At 37.8% G+C, this 17960-nt stretch overlaps 2 protein-coding genes and 1 long non-coding RNA gene across 3 annotated transcripts in view; 1 reads left to right on the forward strand and 2 right to left on the reverse strand.

The window, feature by feature from the left end:
• Window positions 1-80: 80 nt before the first annotated feature.
• On the reverse strand, window positions 81-2621 carry LOC144634967 (uncharacterized). The gene is made up of 2 exons (XM_078494014.1): window positions 2528-2621; window positions 81-2256 (listed from the first exon to the last, which is right to left on the reverse strand). The coding sequence occupies exon 2, from the start codon at window positions 2182-2184 to the stop codon at window positions 454-456; it is 1731 nt and encodes a 576-aa protein (XP_078350140.1). The 5' UTR covers window positions 2185-2256; window positions 2528-2621; the 3' UTR covers window positions 81-453.
• Window positions 2622-2713: 92 nt separating this feature from the next.
• On the forward strand, window positions 2714-14283 carry LOC144635051 (axin interactor, dorsalization-associated protein-like). Its single transcript, XM_078494119.1, has 10 exons — window positions 2714-2934; window positions 5190-5253; window positions 5542-5604; window positions 6533-6581; window positions 8507-8573; window positions 8682-8740; window positions 9524-9655; window positions 10380-10502; window positions 11913-12030; window positions 12702-14283. Exons 1-10 carry the CDS (start codon window positions 2828-2830, stop codon window positions 12796-12798), a joined length of 879 nt encoding a protein of 292 aa, XP_078350245.1. The 5' UTR covers window positions 2714-2827; the 3' UTR covers window positions 12799-14283.
• A 1796-nt stretch (window positions 14284-16079) lies between these two features.
• Window positions 16080-17960, reverse strand: part of LOC144635110 (uncharacterized) — a 37880-nt gene continuing 35999 nt past the window's right edge. Inside the window, exon 2 of the long non-coding RNA XR_013567309.1 lies at window positions 16080-16930. This is a non-coding gene — a long non-coding RNA (uncharacterized LOC144635110). The remainder of the gene's footprint in view (window positions 16931-17960) is intronic.

Below are 17960 nucleotides of genomic sequence, written 5' to 3' on the forward strand. Positions count from 1 at the left end.
CATACATGTGTTTGTGCACACATAAGCGGTTCCGGGCGGCGCGCCCCCGGGGCCCCCCCCCCCCCCCCCCCCCGGAACCAATCAGGGACACTGTGTAGATCTCTCCAGAGCTGCGTTACCAGTATGGTATGTTTGGTTAAATCTTAGAACTCTTGCAAGCAGAGAGAAGTCTGCTCTGTTCTGACAACTATCTGTTAGTCTGTGAGAAGGCTCCCCGTCTTGGCTCCAAAAAAAAACAAAAATTTTTCCAAGGGTCAGACAGCTTAGAGTACAATTTACTACACCTGTATGATGGATTTTGGAACAATATAATTTTTAATTAAAAGTTCTGCAAAACTTGTGCTATAATGTCAACATTTAAATATCACCGGTATGAATGTGTAATGTAACTGCTGTGTTTGGTGTTTGTTGGTGTTTATTGTCACTAAAATTTAAAATAAACTACATCTCATTTTACTCCACTCTGTCACCTTCCTTATGTCCTGTAAAGGTCACTTCTCTCCTCACTTTAGAGAATGCCATTTTCATGCACTGTAATTCGTGATCTCTGAAAACAGACAGATCCTTATTTTTTAGCGCTTTCTCCATTGCATCAAATATTAACGTTGTTTCAAAGCTGCACTTAGAGAATACAGATGCCAACTCTGGAATAAGTTCAGGTTTATGTTCCAGCAAGTTTCTATCCAAAACTTCCCTTTCCATCTTCTTGAATAATTTATATGAACCAGCTGACGCACAGCTGAATCCATGTAAAACCATGCAAAGCTCTTTATCAGAGAAAATGCTGACATTGCACAAAACTTCCTTCTCGACCCTGCTAAAAAATCCTGAGTTAGAAACTGTAGACTTTCCAAGTGCCCAGACTAGCTGACTCAACTGTTCCACTTTGAAAAACCTCAAATCCCTGGACAGGATTTCCTCTTGGCATGCATTGAAGAGATTGGCACTAAAATGGCCTGACTCAGCAAAGGACCACAAAATAAGTGCCAATTCTTGATTTCTTAAATGTGAGATGCCTCGAAGATGGAGTTCTTCCTCCACAATATCAAAGATTGCGTCAACCTTTGAGCACATTTTGGCAAATGACCAAACTAACATTGAGAGTTCCTCAGTGTCATAACCCTGAACACCTTGTTGTATTACTTGAGCACCTAAGCTGTCAAAAAATTCAGTGCTTCCTTCAATGTCTGCGCCAGCTTTTGCAAATGACTGAAGTAATGTCTTGATACTGTAGTCACTAAGGTCCACCATTGGCCGCTTCAGAATCTCTTGTGCTGTGATTTGAAAGAGCCTGTCACATTGTACATCCTTCTGCGTGAATGACCACAAAAACTGTGCCAGCTGTGCACTGCTGAACTTTTTCACATCTCTAAGCAAAATTTCTTCTTGGAATTTTCCATACAGCTCCCTGCTTCCATTTCCAGTTTTGCTGAAAGACCACAATGCTCCAGCCAGTCCACGATTTTCAAAGTCACTCATCTTGAGTTGCCCCTCTAGAATTCTCTGCTCAACCAAAGTAAAAAACTGTGATCTTTTCAAATCAAGTGATGCAAAACCATTCAGAAGCTGACAAATGGATGGTGCTCTGAATGAACTTGCATCTCGTCGCAAAATTTCCTTTTCGCATTCAGAAACAAACCATGCGACATGCTCCCTTAACTTTCCCAAGGACCAGATAATGCTGGCAAGGTCACGAGCCTTGCACCTATCAAGCTCGGCTGCTATACTGTTAAGCAAAACAATGAAAACATGTTTTTGCTTTTTCAATGCCTTTTTTGTAGAAACAAAGTTCTTCTTTGGTGGACTAACAGCAAACCTGGCTAGATGGTGCAGAATAGTTATTCGATTCACTTGTGTCATCCCAGCTGAATCCTTGAAATTATCATACAAATAGAGATATTCATCTGCAGTCCTTACAGCTGTGATATTCTTAGCAAGAGCCTTCACAGTAACAGAGTTGAAAGCGCAAGGGACTATAATTGGCAAGGATAGCCTTGCATTTTCACTTGTGACTCCTTTAAGCTGTGCTGTTTTGTACCACGGCAAGTAGCTCCCTGTGAAATACATGTACCTTGCTTGTGAGGAGAAACATTTCTCTGATTGTTTAAGAAGAGTGATTTGCCGGATGCTTTTTAGTGAAGAGAACAATTCCGTCACAAAACGGAAGGACCTTAAGCTGTACATTTTAATATTCTAGACTTCTAGCAGATGTTGTGTTCTAGAATACAAATGTGAAACTCCCAGCTACCAGAGACCCTGACAAACAGAAAAACAAACGTTACATTTATATTTACACTTGACATGTCTTATAGTCCTGCAGGGTGGTGGAGGGGATAATTGCTTGATCTTTAGTACAACTAAACAACAAACTAAGAAAACTGTACCAAAACTCGCACGGGAATTTGACAGAGTTTGGAAACTACTTTCGATCAAGCTCTACTCATGCAACAAGGAAAACCATAATTTGGCGATACTAGGCTCGGAGGATGTGGCTATAATACATTAATTTGTGTTAGGAAGTACTTACTCAAAGCATTATGTCATAAAATTCGAAAAAAAGTCCCTGGATTACAAAGGTTATTTTTTCCCGTCGGTGCGCCGCCATCTTGGAAAACAACGCTGAGAACAGCCTGGGAACAAGATTGTAGTTTCGTTTCCAGTCCCAATCTTCTACTTACCCGCGAAAGCCCGCGATACAAAAGCAGCGAACCATGGCTTCATGTACACCTAATGACAATCGCTTCGATTCGCCCACTCCTAAATACTGTCTGAAAAGCGGCTGAAATTATTACTTTTTGATGGATCTGCAAACACACTAGACGCAAGCATGACTGAAAAGTCAAGAACGATAAATCAGTGGTATGTTTCGTTTGAGAGAGGAAAGGATTTTGATTCCTGGGGCCAATTGGTCGAAGCCGCAGAAGAATACTCGAGGTAAAACTTATGCGTGTTAGGTTCATATGTCTTGATTGTTTGTTTTTCTCTTATTTCGCTAGTATATTTACTATAAGCTTTAGCTCATATACTTTTAGCTGTTTCAGCAATTGATTTAATGATAAACGTTATTATGGTGTAGAGTTTCTCCGATCTAAAATCTTTGGATCCGATGAAGACCTCGATCGATTTTGTAAACTTTTTAGAAGTTTGATAAGGTTAAATAAGTATTATAAGAAAAAGAAAATCATCTTTCTTTCTCCCTAGCTGACTGGATCGTCATATGATTATTGGTGTAACTTATATTTCTTTACGGCAGAATATTTTGTGTACGTTTTTTGTCTATAATTAATTATGGTATACTGCAAATTTTAATTTGATGCAAAGCAGACACGTAGTCTAGTCAGTAAACAACTGAGTACAGAAACGATTTCTTTATTTTAATTGAGTAGCTAGATCTTATGGTTAAAATATTAAATATAACAACAGCGTATGTTTGTGTATAAATTTACCCGTTTTAAAATCAGCAGGCATGTAGTAATTCTGCAGGTTGCTTATTTTGAACTGATTTAGAATCATATCAGACTGTTGCTGGGAAAATAATAGAATTTGCAACACCAATTTCACACTTCTTTAAATCCTTAAAGCAGGTGTCTTCCCTTTGTGATGACGATGTACCCTTTGTTTGTCATTCGGCATGTTTTATAAACATTCCGTGTGCTGCAGGTGATTTTGAGGAACCTCGCATACATTTCGCCTTTGTTGTTGCAGTGTGAATGCCGACATGGGAGATAGTCAGCAAGACTAAGATTAATTTTTTTTTTTTTTTTTTTTTTTTTTTTTTTTCAAACAATTAGCCTGCAAAATTGCATGGAAAATTTCCTGATACTTAGCTGAGTGGGCTAAAATCAGAAGATTTTCTGCAAGATTGAGTGGCATGCAGTGTTCCTGAATTAAGTTTCTGAAGCAAGAGGTCACAAAATTTATCAGAATGGTCAACCAAAACTTGCCTACCCAGTTTAGTGGGTGAAGCGCCTTGTTAGAGGAAAGGGTCAGGGAAAAGTTTCCATTTTTGGAGGGAGGGGTCTGCGGGGCACTTTACAAGAAAAATGGAAAAAGTGTTATGCTTTGGAACAGGATGCTATCCAGTAGCATTTGGTCTAAAAAAAAAAGATACAACTGTTTAATTTAAATTATCTAGTAGTAACTTAAATTAATGGTAAAAAATTCACCTACTACAGAGCTCTCAAGCTCATACATTTGTTTCCACAAAAAGGTTTTGTAAAGCTAAAATTTGCCTTTCTTGTCAAACAAAAGCAGATGAAAATGAAATGTAACAAGAGCACAGCCTTAGACAAGTAAAGGTGCCTTCAGAACAATGGTGGATGAACTTTTGCGATTTTTTTTTTCTTTCTTGCCCTGAATTTGATATCCTTCAATATATTTTTTCTTTGGAAACTTGCTTCTTTGCTTTTTATTGTTGGCTTCTAAGTAAAATATTATTTTTTCATTCCATTTGTTGGTCAGGTAGCTGCTTCTATCGGATTTTTGACCCAAGACCCGTCTCTTATCTGGAACACTAAGGATAATTATAATGTTATTTTATTATAATTGTGACAATTTGCCACACACTGCTTTGAGATCACCTCCTGGGATAATTCCTCATCTGGAAATAAAAATCCTGCCACTGTTTCCAAGTATAGCTCGGAGTATAGAAAGTCAGTGTCTTTCTTTGATGAATTTGTTTGACCCGTTTGAGCGTCTGACTGGTTTGCCTGCAGACGAGTGAGCCGTAGGAGGCTAGACGAGTGATTGTGAGCCGTGAGATTTATTCAGATTGGTCTAACAGAGCTGTTGACTGTGAGCAAAGAATGAATGACTAACATGAAATGACAAACTGCCACTAAATAATAGCTTGTTTTCCTGCATCAATTATCCATCATCACGTTAGTGACGATGTAACCAATTAAATTGGTTACATTTGTTGAATAATAACTGGATAATTTTAATAAAAAAGTAAAAAGTGAGTAAAATATTAATTGACAAAACTTTATATCTCAAAATAAATTTGTTAGAAATTTACAATGTATGCCCTTCTCTACTGCACCCTTAACAGTACTTGATCATTATTAAGATTGACAAAAGGTAACTAAAGGCAAAAGGTACTTCTGGATAATCTGTTTCAGAATTTGTACTCTCTTTTGATTAACTTTATAATTAAAAAAAATATTAATTGGTATACATGTCTTTTATAGACTTGCAAGAGACTTAGGAAAACATAGCACACTTGGAAATACCATGTTTCAAGCAGAACAGAAGGTACTGTACATGTATATGGGGTGCTTTGTAGATGAACATCGTGTAAAACAAACTCTAAAAAAACAAAGTGTTTAACAACAGCCTTAATTACTGCAGTTATTAATCCATAATTTATATGCACAGCTCAGTTTTGCAGATGAAATTATTATTTATTAAATAAATTATGTCTGAGTCAAGAAATCAATTTGAATATAAGTTGACTTGAAAAAACAAACCAAGATGGTTTAAATGAGGATTTACTCTTTTCTTTTAAGACTAATTAATTTCTTCTTTTTTATTTTTCCTCAGAAGTTGATGCTGAAGATCTCAGCTTGTTTAGAGAAAAGAAGCAAAACATTGTTGTCCACACAGGTGACTGCATGATCTCATCTGCTATGTACACTGTATAAAATGATCATCAGGGGCTGATCTTGGGGGAGCGCGAGGGTGCAGGGGGTGCACAACCCCCTCCCCCTGAGATGACCCACGGTTTACTAATTAATACAAGATTAGATAAGATCAGATAAGATAACTAAAAGATATTAACTTTATTTAAACATGGTTAAAAATCCTTCAGGGTGCATGAAATTTTAAAAATAAACTTTGGTATTCTGCAACAAAAGAAGGCAGTACTTTATGCCATTCGTACACCTCCTCCTAAGAAAAATCCTGGATCTGCCCCTGATCAGGCTGATTAACAAATCTTTAGACTGTCTGAGTCAGTGCATGACCCAGCACAAGATTTGCTTCCAATTTTATTTGAATACTGAAACATGCCTGGGATCTTTGTGATAAACCAGATTCAGACTTCTTGTATTGATTAATCCAAACACTCCAGAATAGACTGGACTCTTACATGTACATGATTATGTCAATCAGAAACCAGTTACGTGCATCATTTAGAGTACGGTCAAGTCTGATGTGCATATTTTTTACACTAATTTGGAGTGACTGGCAGATCTTAGAGCTTTTTCACCGTAGAGCTGTTTATAAATATTACTGTTATTAATAATAAAGAGAAGAAAATCGACATATAAGTATGACTGTGAAATCAGAGAGATGAGTGAAGAATGATCCCACAGTGAAGTGAAGGGGGAGAACAGATTCGCTGGGAGCGACGGAGGAGATCCCTGAATGTGTGGCCCAAGTGGAGAGCTGACCGATCCGAGGTCCTGGTGTGAAGCAGCGCGCTGCCATCTGACTGGAGGATCTCACCATTTATAATAATAATTGTTTATCATTATTTTATTATATTATTTTTATAGCATTTTTATTGATGTGACCAATTGTCATTTTTTAGGCCAGGGAAGATGAGATTTCCTTTGATGATATTAAAAAAGTTGGTGAAGGTATGTGAGCAATTCCAGATATTTGAAGAAATTTAACAAAGATATGTTCAAACCACAACAAACTCAATGTAGCTTTCTGTTAGGATAATTTAAATACAAGTCAAGGTGAAACTTTGTGACCAATAATTTTAAAATCTGGGGTGGCAGGCTTGTATTTACCTATTCTACTTTGTGTAAACTGACTTCCTTGTGTAGCAGTACTTAAATGAGAGAATGATTTACAAGTTTGTATAATAATACGATTCAAAGATAGAGGACGAAGAGGGGAGGGGACAGGGGGGGGGAGAGGGAGAAAAGGAGGAAGGGGAGAAGGAGGGGAAGAGGAAACTGGGAACGGAGAAAAAAGAAAGAGGAGAATGGAATGTGGGAAAGAAGAGAACGCAGGGAAAAGGGCGGAGGGAGAAAAGGACGAAGGGGAGCAAAAGGACGGAAGCGGGAGGCAGGCCCCGCCCCACCCACTAAGTCAGTGCAAACACACCAAAGACTGCAAGCCAGGGAAGCATAGGCCCTTGCGACTCAGCCAGCCTGAGCTATACATCTAAATTACCATATCAGCCGTGGAAGCTACATGTAGGTGTGGTGATTGGACTAATCTCTAGATAGAGTAGTGATCCGGGTTTGAACCCTGGTCAGGTCATTGTGCTCCTAGACAATACACTTTTCTCACAGCAGCGCAGGGAAGTATCCACTCAGGGGTACTAAATGGGCATTGGCCAATTAAATACTGGCCATGGCACCAGAGAAACCCTGCAGTGGACTAGCATCCCATCCAGGAAGGTAGAAAGAATTCTTATCTCTACTACTGATTTGGAAGGTACTGTGGCCTAATGGTTACACGCCAGACTCTGGATCAAGTGGTCCAGCTTCGAGCCCTAGCCGGGGCCACTGTGTTGTGTTCTTGGGCAATACACTTTACACATTGCAGCTGACATTGTACTCTTACAGTGCCTCTCTGACCACCCAAGTGTAGAAATGGGTACTGGCAAAGTAATGCTTGGGGGGGGGGGGGGGACCGTGCGATGAACTAGCATCCCATTCAGGGAGGAGTAGAAATATTCCTAATTAGAATACTACTTATTAACCGAGAGTGAGTCATACAGGAGTCTCAGACCGAGGCTTGATGTATTGACCGGGGCGAGGTAATACATCAAGGTCGAGGTCTGAGATTCCCCTGTAATGACCAAACGGACGAGGTTAATAAGTTATTTATTATATGGCCTTAAGCACTACAAAAGAAAGTAAAAGGGAAAACTGGAGGTACGCCCCCGCCCGCGCCAACAGAAGATCGGATGCTAATGTGAGAAGAAGTAGGGGGTGTAGCCCCCGCAGTACCTACTCACACTAAAAAACGGAGCCGAGAAAATTTTCTAATGCCCGCTCAGCAGCCAATCAGAGCACGGGTACTATTGTAGCCATATAATTAAAGCCCCTTAATGCTGTAGAAAATGGGATTCTGGCAGTATGGGCTGCGGCTCGGGCTTCCCCTTTTTTATGCTACTTAAACCAAAGTGACTTCACCTTTCAGTGAAATGGGTACTCTGAAGTTCAAAACCCAGCAGACAATTACTTTTTTGCTACTGTCAATCATGATTATGGTGACAGCCAATGAATCTTCAGTTGAAAAACAAACAAAATGGATCTAGACATCTAGCCTTGCAAACGAAAGCGTGACTCCAAGAAGGCATCAAAGAACTTTTAACCCAGTTTGATGAAATGGTTGTTTCCTAAAAGGTCGTGAGACACGCATTATTTGATTGACAATAGCACTCCTTTAGTTGGCTTAAAAACGTAACCCTTGATTGAGCAGAGTTTGCATGTTATCGAGTAAGGCACAGTAGTGGCCAGCCTAATGGGTCACTTAGCTTGACCTTACCTACGTGTACTGATAGTTCTTTCTTTTTCTCTATCATCCTTTTTTTCATTAGTATTGAGGAACTTAAATGTTGGGTGGAATGGGCCATTTCCAGTCAGAGTTGAAGAGCCAAAAACAAGGTTGGTCGCATATGTTCTCCTGTTGCTTTCCTGTTTGCTTTTGATTGTCATTTTGTAGCAAACACAAATAAAATATCAACTGAAAGCATTATCAACATATTTTGTTAGTGGTACTGGTGCTGCAGGATATGAAGAGGAGAATGGGAGTGAGTTTGTTGCTTCAGTAGGTGAGAACTGAGTCAAGTTAGATTTTAGCCATTTTCACCTAGTGAGCCTTTATTGAAAGTAATTGTAATTAGTTTGCAAGTATGTTTTTGCATTGCTATGCTTAGTGATTGGTTTAAAAAAATTGTGCTCCTTTCTTATGGCCAAGTAGAAGTAAAACCAAACTAAGCTAATTGTGACCCACTGACACGTTTTCCCTTAAATTTATTTGTACCAGCTATTTGTACCACTGTACGTGTGTATTTGCTTCAAGTTTTGATTTGTTCACTGGATTGTCTGTGTCCTTTGTGATTGGCGATGAGAGTGATCACTTAAAGGTTTTGGTTTTACACACTCAGTTGAAAAGCGCTAGCACTACTGTCTGTTATCTATCTATTCATTTACAGGGCTTGACACTAACATTTAGTACCTGGTTTCCATTGGAAAAAAATTTACATTAAAGAACGAAAACGAACCAACATACTTACACGATATGAAAAAAAATCTAAAAGTGATTAAATTCTGCCTTAAAAAAGACAAATTTACACCATTCTTTTGCCCAGTACAGCTCATCAAGCCTTTGATTCAGTAAAGAAATTGGTTATGGAGTTTATGAGCATCCTATAAACTAAAAGGGAGATAACATTTGGGCACATTTATGAAATTTTCTTTTATGGATAATTTACAAAGGACTGGCAAAAATATTTATAAATTGGTTTTCAAGTACCTTTGATGGGGATGAAGGTGGTCATTAGTGGTGAATTGACTATTGTTTTTGTTTGTTTTTTTTTTTTTTCTTTTTGCAGCTGAAGGAGGGACTTTGTTGCCTAGGATACCATATGAAGAGGGATTCCATCGGCTTTTAGTGCGAATCGACCAGATTGGGCTGAAAGATGCTCATGTTTACTTGAACCCATTTTTCACTGTCTCTGTTAAAGGTAACAGCTGGAAACTAACTCAGCGGAAATAAGAAACTGGCCAATTTACCTGTGCTCGAAAATGTGCAGTTCCAGAAAAATATCCATATCCACCCCATGCAGGGTCGTTTGACATTTTGAGTCAGTTCGGGGCAAAGGCCGAAAATTATAAAGAAAAAATAATGGGGCTTAACAGGAATTTTCAAAGTGCTGGGGAAGGGAATTTAAACTAAAAAACCTTCCGTGGGATGAGTAAATGAATTGTGTAACACCATATGCATGACTGTTCCCAACAACCTGTACATAGCTTCCATGATATTTATTTAGAACTAGACACATGTAAGGCATTAGTTAATAAACTCACTGGTAAACAGTGAGTGTGAGTGTGAGAATTCATTTTTAGGTCACGTTCTGTTTCCTGAAATTGTCAGCTGCTTCATTCTCCTCAGTGCCCACTTACCACTTGTGTTTACATTATTAATAGAAGAGTATAGGAGATGTTAAAGATGATTTCCAGTCCGTACTGCGCAGCTCGGGGTTTTTTCGTTTTTTTTTATTCTTTATTTTTTCGTGTTTTTTTTTCCCCTTTTTTTTTTTTGTTTTAATTTTTTTTTTTTTTTTTTTTTATTGTGAATAAAAAAAAAAAAAAAAATTTTTGGTTTTTTTTTTTTTTTTTTTTTTTTGAAAGGGGGGGAATTTAAAAGTTCATCAACCATATAATTGCTGTGTCATTGATCTTCCACAGATGCTAACAGTGTTAATGTCACGCCACCTCAGGACACGCCCATTTCACACAAAAAAGATGGAAAATTTATCAACTTTGGTGTTGATGTAGAAATTCAGAAACCCATAGAAAAACTACCGAGAGGTGCAGTATTTGTGTGTTTTTAACAAAAATTTAAAGCCCAAAAACACAATAATCTAATGATTAGTGCACTGTACGGGTATTGAATGGTCTTTGCGAGCATGCGAGCAAAACGTATTTCTTTGTGAGCACAAGCATTGACAGAAGTAGCCTTGCGAGCAACAAGCACTTTTTAAAACATTACTGGCTTCCACTTAAGACCAAGCATGCGAGCACTTGTAAAACTATTCAACCATGACCAAACGAGCACCTACTAAAATTTTGCGAGTATTCCGAGCGGAAGCCTAATTTTGGGGGCACTGCAAAATTTTGAGAGACCATTTATGACCCCTTACTGCACTCTGGATCGAGCAGTCAGGTTGTTCAAGTGCTCTCCAGGGTCGTCTTGGGCAAGCCTTTTTTTTTCATAGTGCCTCTCTTCACCCAGGAGTTTATTTAAATAGGTTGCTGCCAAATTATTGAGGCAACTTGACAAAAAGGCCTCCTTCGCAGACATCTTTTGAGCCCATAACGCCCTCAAGCCCATGAAGTGTCTGCATAGAAGGGCAGGGCTACCCGACAAATACAACATGTAGCCCCACAGGCAACCCAAGCGATGGCTTCGTTAATAATTTGCAACGGTTGTTGTAGCGTTGTCGGTTCGACTCAAGCGATCAAAAAATATGCTCCATAAATCGATAAATTTGAGATCTTTTGTTTCTAAATTACAATAAACTGTAAGCCAGATAAATAAAGATCACTAACCTAATGTTGATTCTGTGTTAGTGTGAGATTTGATGGGGTTTTGGGACGATTAATTCCTCACTTGACGCTGACGCCCCCTACTAATACCAAAGTAGGCGTCAGGGTCAAGTGAGGAATTAATCGAATAACTAGCATCCCCTCCAGGGGCAAGAGGATGTAATACCCCTCATGACTTCGTGCTATGCAAGCTGGCAGGCAGCACTGACAAGATTAGAAATTAAGCGAAAAAAGAGATTTTTTTAAAACGACATTTTGATTAGAATCTCGGTTCCTAGGAATTGTTTTTGTCTGCAAGAAAATGGCAGAGTCAAGGTTTGCGTAGCCTGCGTTACAGACGAACTAAACCCCGGTATAATCCGTGGACTATACCGGGGGGAGGGGGCTTAGTTCGTCTGCAACGCAGGCCAAGGTTTGCGCCGATTAAAGACGGTTCCATGACGTCTAAATATATCAAATTCGATGTGACGTTAATGAAAACCATCCTCAACGTAAACTTAACTGTCTTAAAGTCTGATAAATTAACATTGCTAAAAAAGACCAGTGAGATTGGAAGTTTATGTTCATGCTCTCAAATTTGCCATGTCTCTACAATTATCTGTCTTTTCCCGCATCTGAACTAAAGAATTTTAATTCCCTTTCTATACTAAAGATTGTTGTTTGTTGCTCTAGGTACGGCGATATTCTTCGAGTTCAAACACTACAAACCTAAAAAAGATATCGTGAGCACAAAGTGCTTCGCTTTTATGGAGCAGGATGAGTTTAAACCCGGTCCTGCCTGCATAGAGCTGTAAGTAAACAAACAACATTGTATAGATACATACTTTATGGGCTTGTCCCCACAGGGCTTTTCAGAGTCAATGTACATTACAAAATTAAAAAAAAAACTCAGCAAGCTAAAACACACATAACGTGAAAAGAAGTTTACATCAGTACAAATTCGCAGCGGTCAAACGCAAAAATCCAACGCATCTTCAGGTTTATGGCCGCCTCGAGCTTTTGTAAGAGTTTGAAAAAAAAATCTTTAAGACTTTTGTAAGAAAACGTTATAAAAATAGCAGTGGTGAACCAATTTACATGTTCGAGCCAATAAATTGTAAATGTTCTATGCAAAAGCTAACTTCATAAGTTTCGCAAATTTGGGTAAGTTATATGCGGCAGTTTTGGCTGGAACTGTTCTCACAGCGCATATGACCGGGGGCCCAGGGGGGGGGGGGGGGGGCCGGGGGGAGGGGGGGGGGCGAGGGAGTGAGGGAGGGGAACCGTGCGGGAGAGGGGGGGCGGGGAGGGGGGAGCGACGGGGAGGGCAGAGGGAGACCAGAGGGGGGGGGCACCCAGGGGAAGGAAAGAGGGGGGGGGACCGGTGTGTGCCTTAACCCTAACCAAAAACTAACCTCTACGCACAAAAATAAACCTGAACCCTTTAGATCTCCTTTAATTTTTTTTTTTTTGTCTTTTCAGATATCAAAAACCAACAGACTTTCATCGCAAGAGGTTAAACCTTTTGACGCAAAAGCCGCTGTACCTCCACGTGACACTCAACATCCTTGATGACTAATGTTAAAAATGGTCTTACAAAAATAGGTTTTTTTTTAATTAAAATAGGCAAATTTTACAAAGGAATTTATAAGCTAAGGCAAACGTTGCTGGGGAGGTTGATAGAATTTGCCCCATTACAGAGAGTTTTAAATTCACATTTGGTAAACTGTACCAAACACAGTGTGTTTGAGGAAGCTTCCCTCTGCCCAAAAAAGATGTTCAGTAGTTACATGTAAACCACTCATCTTCCCAACACTTTTGTCTCAGGTTGAATTTTAGTGCTCAGTAAAGAGATAAAATCGTTTCACCCAAAAACCACATACTTGGTGATAGATTAGGCTTACACATTGTATTCCTTTATATAATGTAGTTAACTTTACGCAAACGCGTGCCGTAAAAGCCTCTTTAAGCCCCTACAGAGGTTTACATGTATCTTTTCAAGACCTTTTGAGAGCAGCTTATTAGGAAGACGGAAGGGTATTTCGTATTTAAAATTAACTAGTGCACAATGAGACACTCAAAGTAAAATACTGAATTTGCCTGTCCGTATTTTGTGTCCATTTGCCATCTTGGGGGAAAAAGGACTTGCATCTAATAAAAGAGAGGAATTATTAAGATAAAAACAATGCTAGATGGTGTGTATTAGAAATGGGGGGTTAAGAAAGTGGGAGGGGGTTTAAAAGAAATGTAGCGGTATTTTTATTTAATAGAAAATAACTTTTAGATTGTAGTATAAAAGAGATTGAATCTCTTTTTCCACTATCATCATCTCGATAAATGTTTACGTCACGAAATTGTTGAAATATCATATACATTCGAAATTGAATTTGGTCGAGAAAGGTTTACAGTTAGGTTTTAAGATTATAAAAAAGTTAGGATAAATTGTAGAAAGTTAGTCTATTATTCTGCTGCGTTATACAGTGATTATATGAATTAGGAATAGTTTTCAATTGGACAGAAATCTTACAATGGTACTTAATTACGTTAGTCTCGTATAGGCTTCCTTTTGTTGCCGTTCTTCTCGGAGATCTGGGGAGAGCGAGAGAAAAGTAGCGTGACGTCACGGCATGGAAATCTTGGAAATGGTCTGGTGGCGAGAGTACAAAAATTGCCTTTAAAGGAGACTTGTTTTCTCATTTCCCTTCACTCATGGCATGACATCTAGAAAGATTTTACCTAAGAGCCCCTTTTTATTATAAGATTTTTAACACTTATCCATCAGGGTATGTTTTTTATCAGAAACCCTTACCATCTTTGTATAAAATTATACTTAGCGATAATTGCGGGTTGTTAACTGCGCGTAGCACTGTTTTACACGAATAGTTTGCTTATCGTTCATTAGATTTTAATGCTGTGTTGCATGGAATTAAAGTAGAAAACACCCAATGTAAAATTTTCTAGCATGAGAATTTATAAAATTAACAAAATATTAAACCAAATAAGTAGCATTTTATTTTCTTGCTGTTCACTAGATCATTTTACTTGCGAAGCAGTTTTAACTTACGTATATAGAGGATATTACACGGTGGCGAGAAGATATGATTTTTTTGTTCGGGTGGCAGAAACGTTTTTGGGGGGGGGGGGGGGAAGGGGGGGGTTTTTTTTTTTGCACGAGAATATAAATTTTTTTTTTTTGTTTTTTTTTTTTTTTTTTTTTTTTTGTGGGGGGGTGTTGTTGTGTTTTTTTTTTTTTTTTTTTTTTTTAAAAATCTTTTTTTATTTTTTTTTTTTAATAAAAAAAAAAAACCCCCCCGCCCCGGGAAAAAAAAAAAAAAAAAAATAAAATAAAAAAAAAAAAAAAAATAATAAAAAAAAAAAAAAAAAAAAAAAATTTTTTTTTTTTTTTTTTTTTTTTTTTTTTTTTTTTTTTTTTTTTTTCCCGGCGTTTTTTTTTTTTTTTTTTTTTTTTTTTTTTTTTTTTTTTTTTTTTTTTTTTTTTTTTTTTTTTATAAATAAAACTAATTCCCCTAAAAACAAAAAAAAAAAAACAAAAAAAAAAAAAAAAAAAAAAAAAAAGAAATGCGGGCTGCGAAGAAAAGAACACCCGGGGGGGGGGGGTAATAAAAAATTATTATATTATAAAATAAATAATTATTGGGCAAGTGACATAGCGTATTTCCTTGCCTCGATTAAGCGCCCCGGAACGGCGCTATTTCTGACTTTGGGTTTTTCCCTTGTCGATAGAATTCCCTAGAGTAATTCCGTGTACTCTCATTATATACATTCATTCTGACTTGTTTTTTGGATAGGGTGAGCTTATAGTTTAAATTTTTATGATCCTATCGGGGTGCTTGATCCAGGAGGGGCGCTTAATTGGGGAAATGCGGTATGATTAACTTCAACAAAAGGAAATTGTAGCTTCCAGTTGATCATTTCCGAGTTACCCTTTGCCTGTGTTGCGAAAAGAGTCTACGAGCGAAACCATTCAAATGAAAATGAGTTTGATTTGCATGAAAATGGACCTTTAGGTGAAACTCATTTTCATATGAATGGTTTCGCACATAGACTCGTTTTGAAACAGAGGCAAAGGGTAACTCCAAAAAGGGCTATTGCTATTAATTATAAATTACCAATCTACAGTCTTATCCAGGCCCTAACTCCCACTATATACGACTGGTTGGGCGGCTTGGGCAACACAAGAGCCATTTTAGTCTCGGGTGTATTCTTTTGTGGATACAAATTAACGTGGAAAAAAGGATGAAAGTAGCCTGCGAGCAGGCTCACCTTGAGGCACGCGCGAATATACTTTAGCGATAAGGCGGGGAGTGGTGCCAAGAAGAGAGTGATGCCCTCGTGTTTTCCCCAAAGTGAGCCTGCTCGCAGGCTAGGATGAAAGCTAAAAGAAGGCTAGCGCCGTACAGTACGTTGCCGATGGCCAACCTGGCTGAGTAGAAAACTAGGGTTTTCATCGCTTCCAGCCAGTTTGGCCTTTCGGCTGACGGGCGGCTGTATTCGCAGGCTATTTTCTTTTTAATTAAAAGTAAAAAAAACTTTTTAAACGAAAAAGAGGTCTTACAAAACCATCTGTTGTATCCTATGGAATGTTAAATTTTTATTTTCAAACGCAGATCTTTTACAGTAAGACACTACCTCTCAGGAACCTCTATTTTCATTCGCCCGCTGTAAACACTACCTCTATTGTTATTCAGGGCTAGGGGCATTGTTGTCACCTAATATCTATTGTTTTAAGAACCAATAAATTAACTCGTTCCGAGAAGTAGTGGGCGACCATCTTTTTTTCCGCAGTTGTAAGGTAATTCAACATAGCTGCATGAGTTTTTTTGCAGGATCAAGAGTAAAAAACTAAATGGTTGAATTTTAAAACATTTCATTGTATTTTGTAAAAACAATTACATGCGCGTAACATACTTTATCAACTCGTCCTACAGGGCTATCAAAGTCAATATTACAATACATAATAATTTTTAAAAAAGCTAAAACTAAAAAGAGGAACGAAAAAAATGAACTTTGTCCAACATGTCCAAATCATGGTGTTTAGCTGTAAGCGACGAACCATTTTTTTTTTTTTGACGGAGGAGGGGCAATTACCAAAAATAATCTGCACAGAAAAAAACGGCTAAAAAAGTCGTGCAAAGGGAGCCAGGAGGAAAAAAAGTACATTCTTAAAAAATTCTTGAGCAAACTCAAGGTGAAAAAAATGAGTTGCCCAGAGAATATTGAATAGTTCAAAATAATGGTCCGCCCCTCAAGTTAATGGAGAAACTACAATAATCGTAAAATAAACAATCGTTATTATATTTCATCTAAAAATATTTATAATCAATACACGATCAATGTTAAAATAGACTCATTGAAAAAAGATAAATAAAAAAGAGACAAAGAGAATACAGTCAACTCCCGCCTTGCGGACACCTCGTTATTATTGCGGACATCCGGATATTACGGAGAGGAGCTGAAGTCCCAGCGAATAAGAATTAATGAAAATAACTCGCGCTACTACGGACTTTCTCTACTGGACGGAACTATAACGTGGTTTGGAAGGTGTCCGTTATAGGGGGAGTTGACTGTACTTTAAATGTGATTACATGCTGCATATATTACAATTGACACACGTATCCTCGGTTTAAAGAGCTAGGTCTTTCTTTCTAATACTGTTTCGAAAATTGTCCATGTATGTCGCCGCTGGTCACCTGAGTTGAGTATGGACCATAGGTATAGACCTTGATATCTGGGCCGGGTTGTTCAAAAGACGATTAACGCTAACCCAGGATTAAAAGATGATCAAGTTTTTAATTTTTTTTTTTTTAAAGGGTTTCCCAAATCTATTTTTTTTTTTTTTTTTATTTTGGTCCATTTAAAAATTTGGGAAAAAAAAATATTAAAAAAAAAACAAAAAAAAATTATAAAAAATTAAAATAAATTTTCTCCCTATTCCTGGTTTATTTTAATCGGGCGGTGAACAACCGGGCCCTGATGTTTACTATATCTCACTGAGGAGTAGCGACACACGAAAAACCGATTCCCCATAGAGTCCACCATAAAATCTGCTAAGAATTTTTTTAACTGAAGATATATTCTATAAGAATTATTTATTTTACTGACTTAACATTGGAATCAAGATTTAATCTCAAACCCTCCATTTCTCGAACCACCCGCTGACTCGCTACAAATTAAAGTCGAATACTTCACTCGGGCTCCGCATTTCTTGAACCAATTTTTGTTTCCCTTGAGGTTTCTAGAAATCAGGATATCACTGTATTGCCACACACACATATTCGTGTTGCAGACCGTTAATTAATTGCTCGAATATAACTTTTTGTTTCTTTAGGATCAAATAAAAGACGATACATAATACGATACCAATAAATTTAAGCTACAAGTTTGATTTCCGAACTTAATCGAAATAAATCGAAACCAAAAAAATAGTTGTCCGATTTCGTTCGATGACCGAACAACATCGAATTTAGTTGTTCTGTGTCTTCCTATTTCGTTCTATTGAGTTCTATTGAGAACGAATTTTGAAAAGTCGTTCGATTTTGTACGATGTGATATTCCGGATTTTGTTTCCTTTTATTTTCTCTGATTATTTAGCATTAATTGTTAGATGTTGTTTCACGGGTTTTAAAGTACCCTAAAGCAGGATTACCCGTCTAAAGATGAAAAGCCCTTAACAAGAATATTCAAGATAATTTATAATGCTCAAAGACAGATGGTTAATAA

This window comes from Oculina patagonica, chromosome 13 (assembly GCF_052425735.1).
Source record: "Oculina patagonica isolate OP01 chromosome 13, crgOcupat, whole genome shotgun sequence".
NCBI lineage: Eukaryota > Metazoa > Cnidaria > Anthozoa > Scleractinia > Oculinidae > Oculina > Oculina patagonica.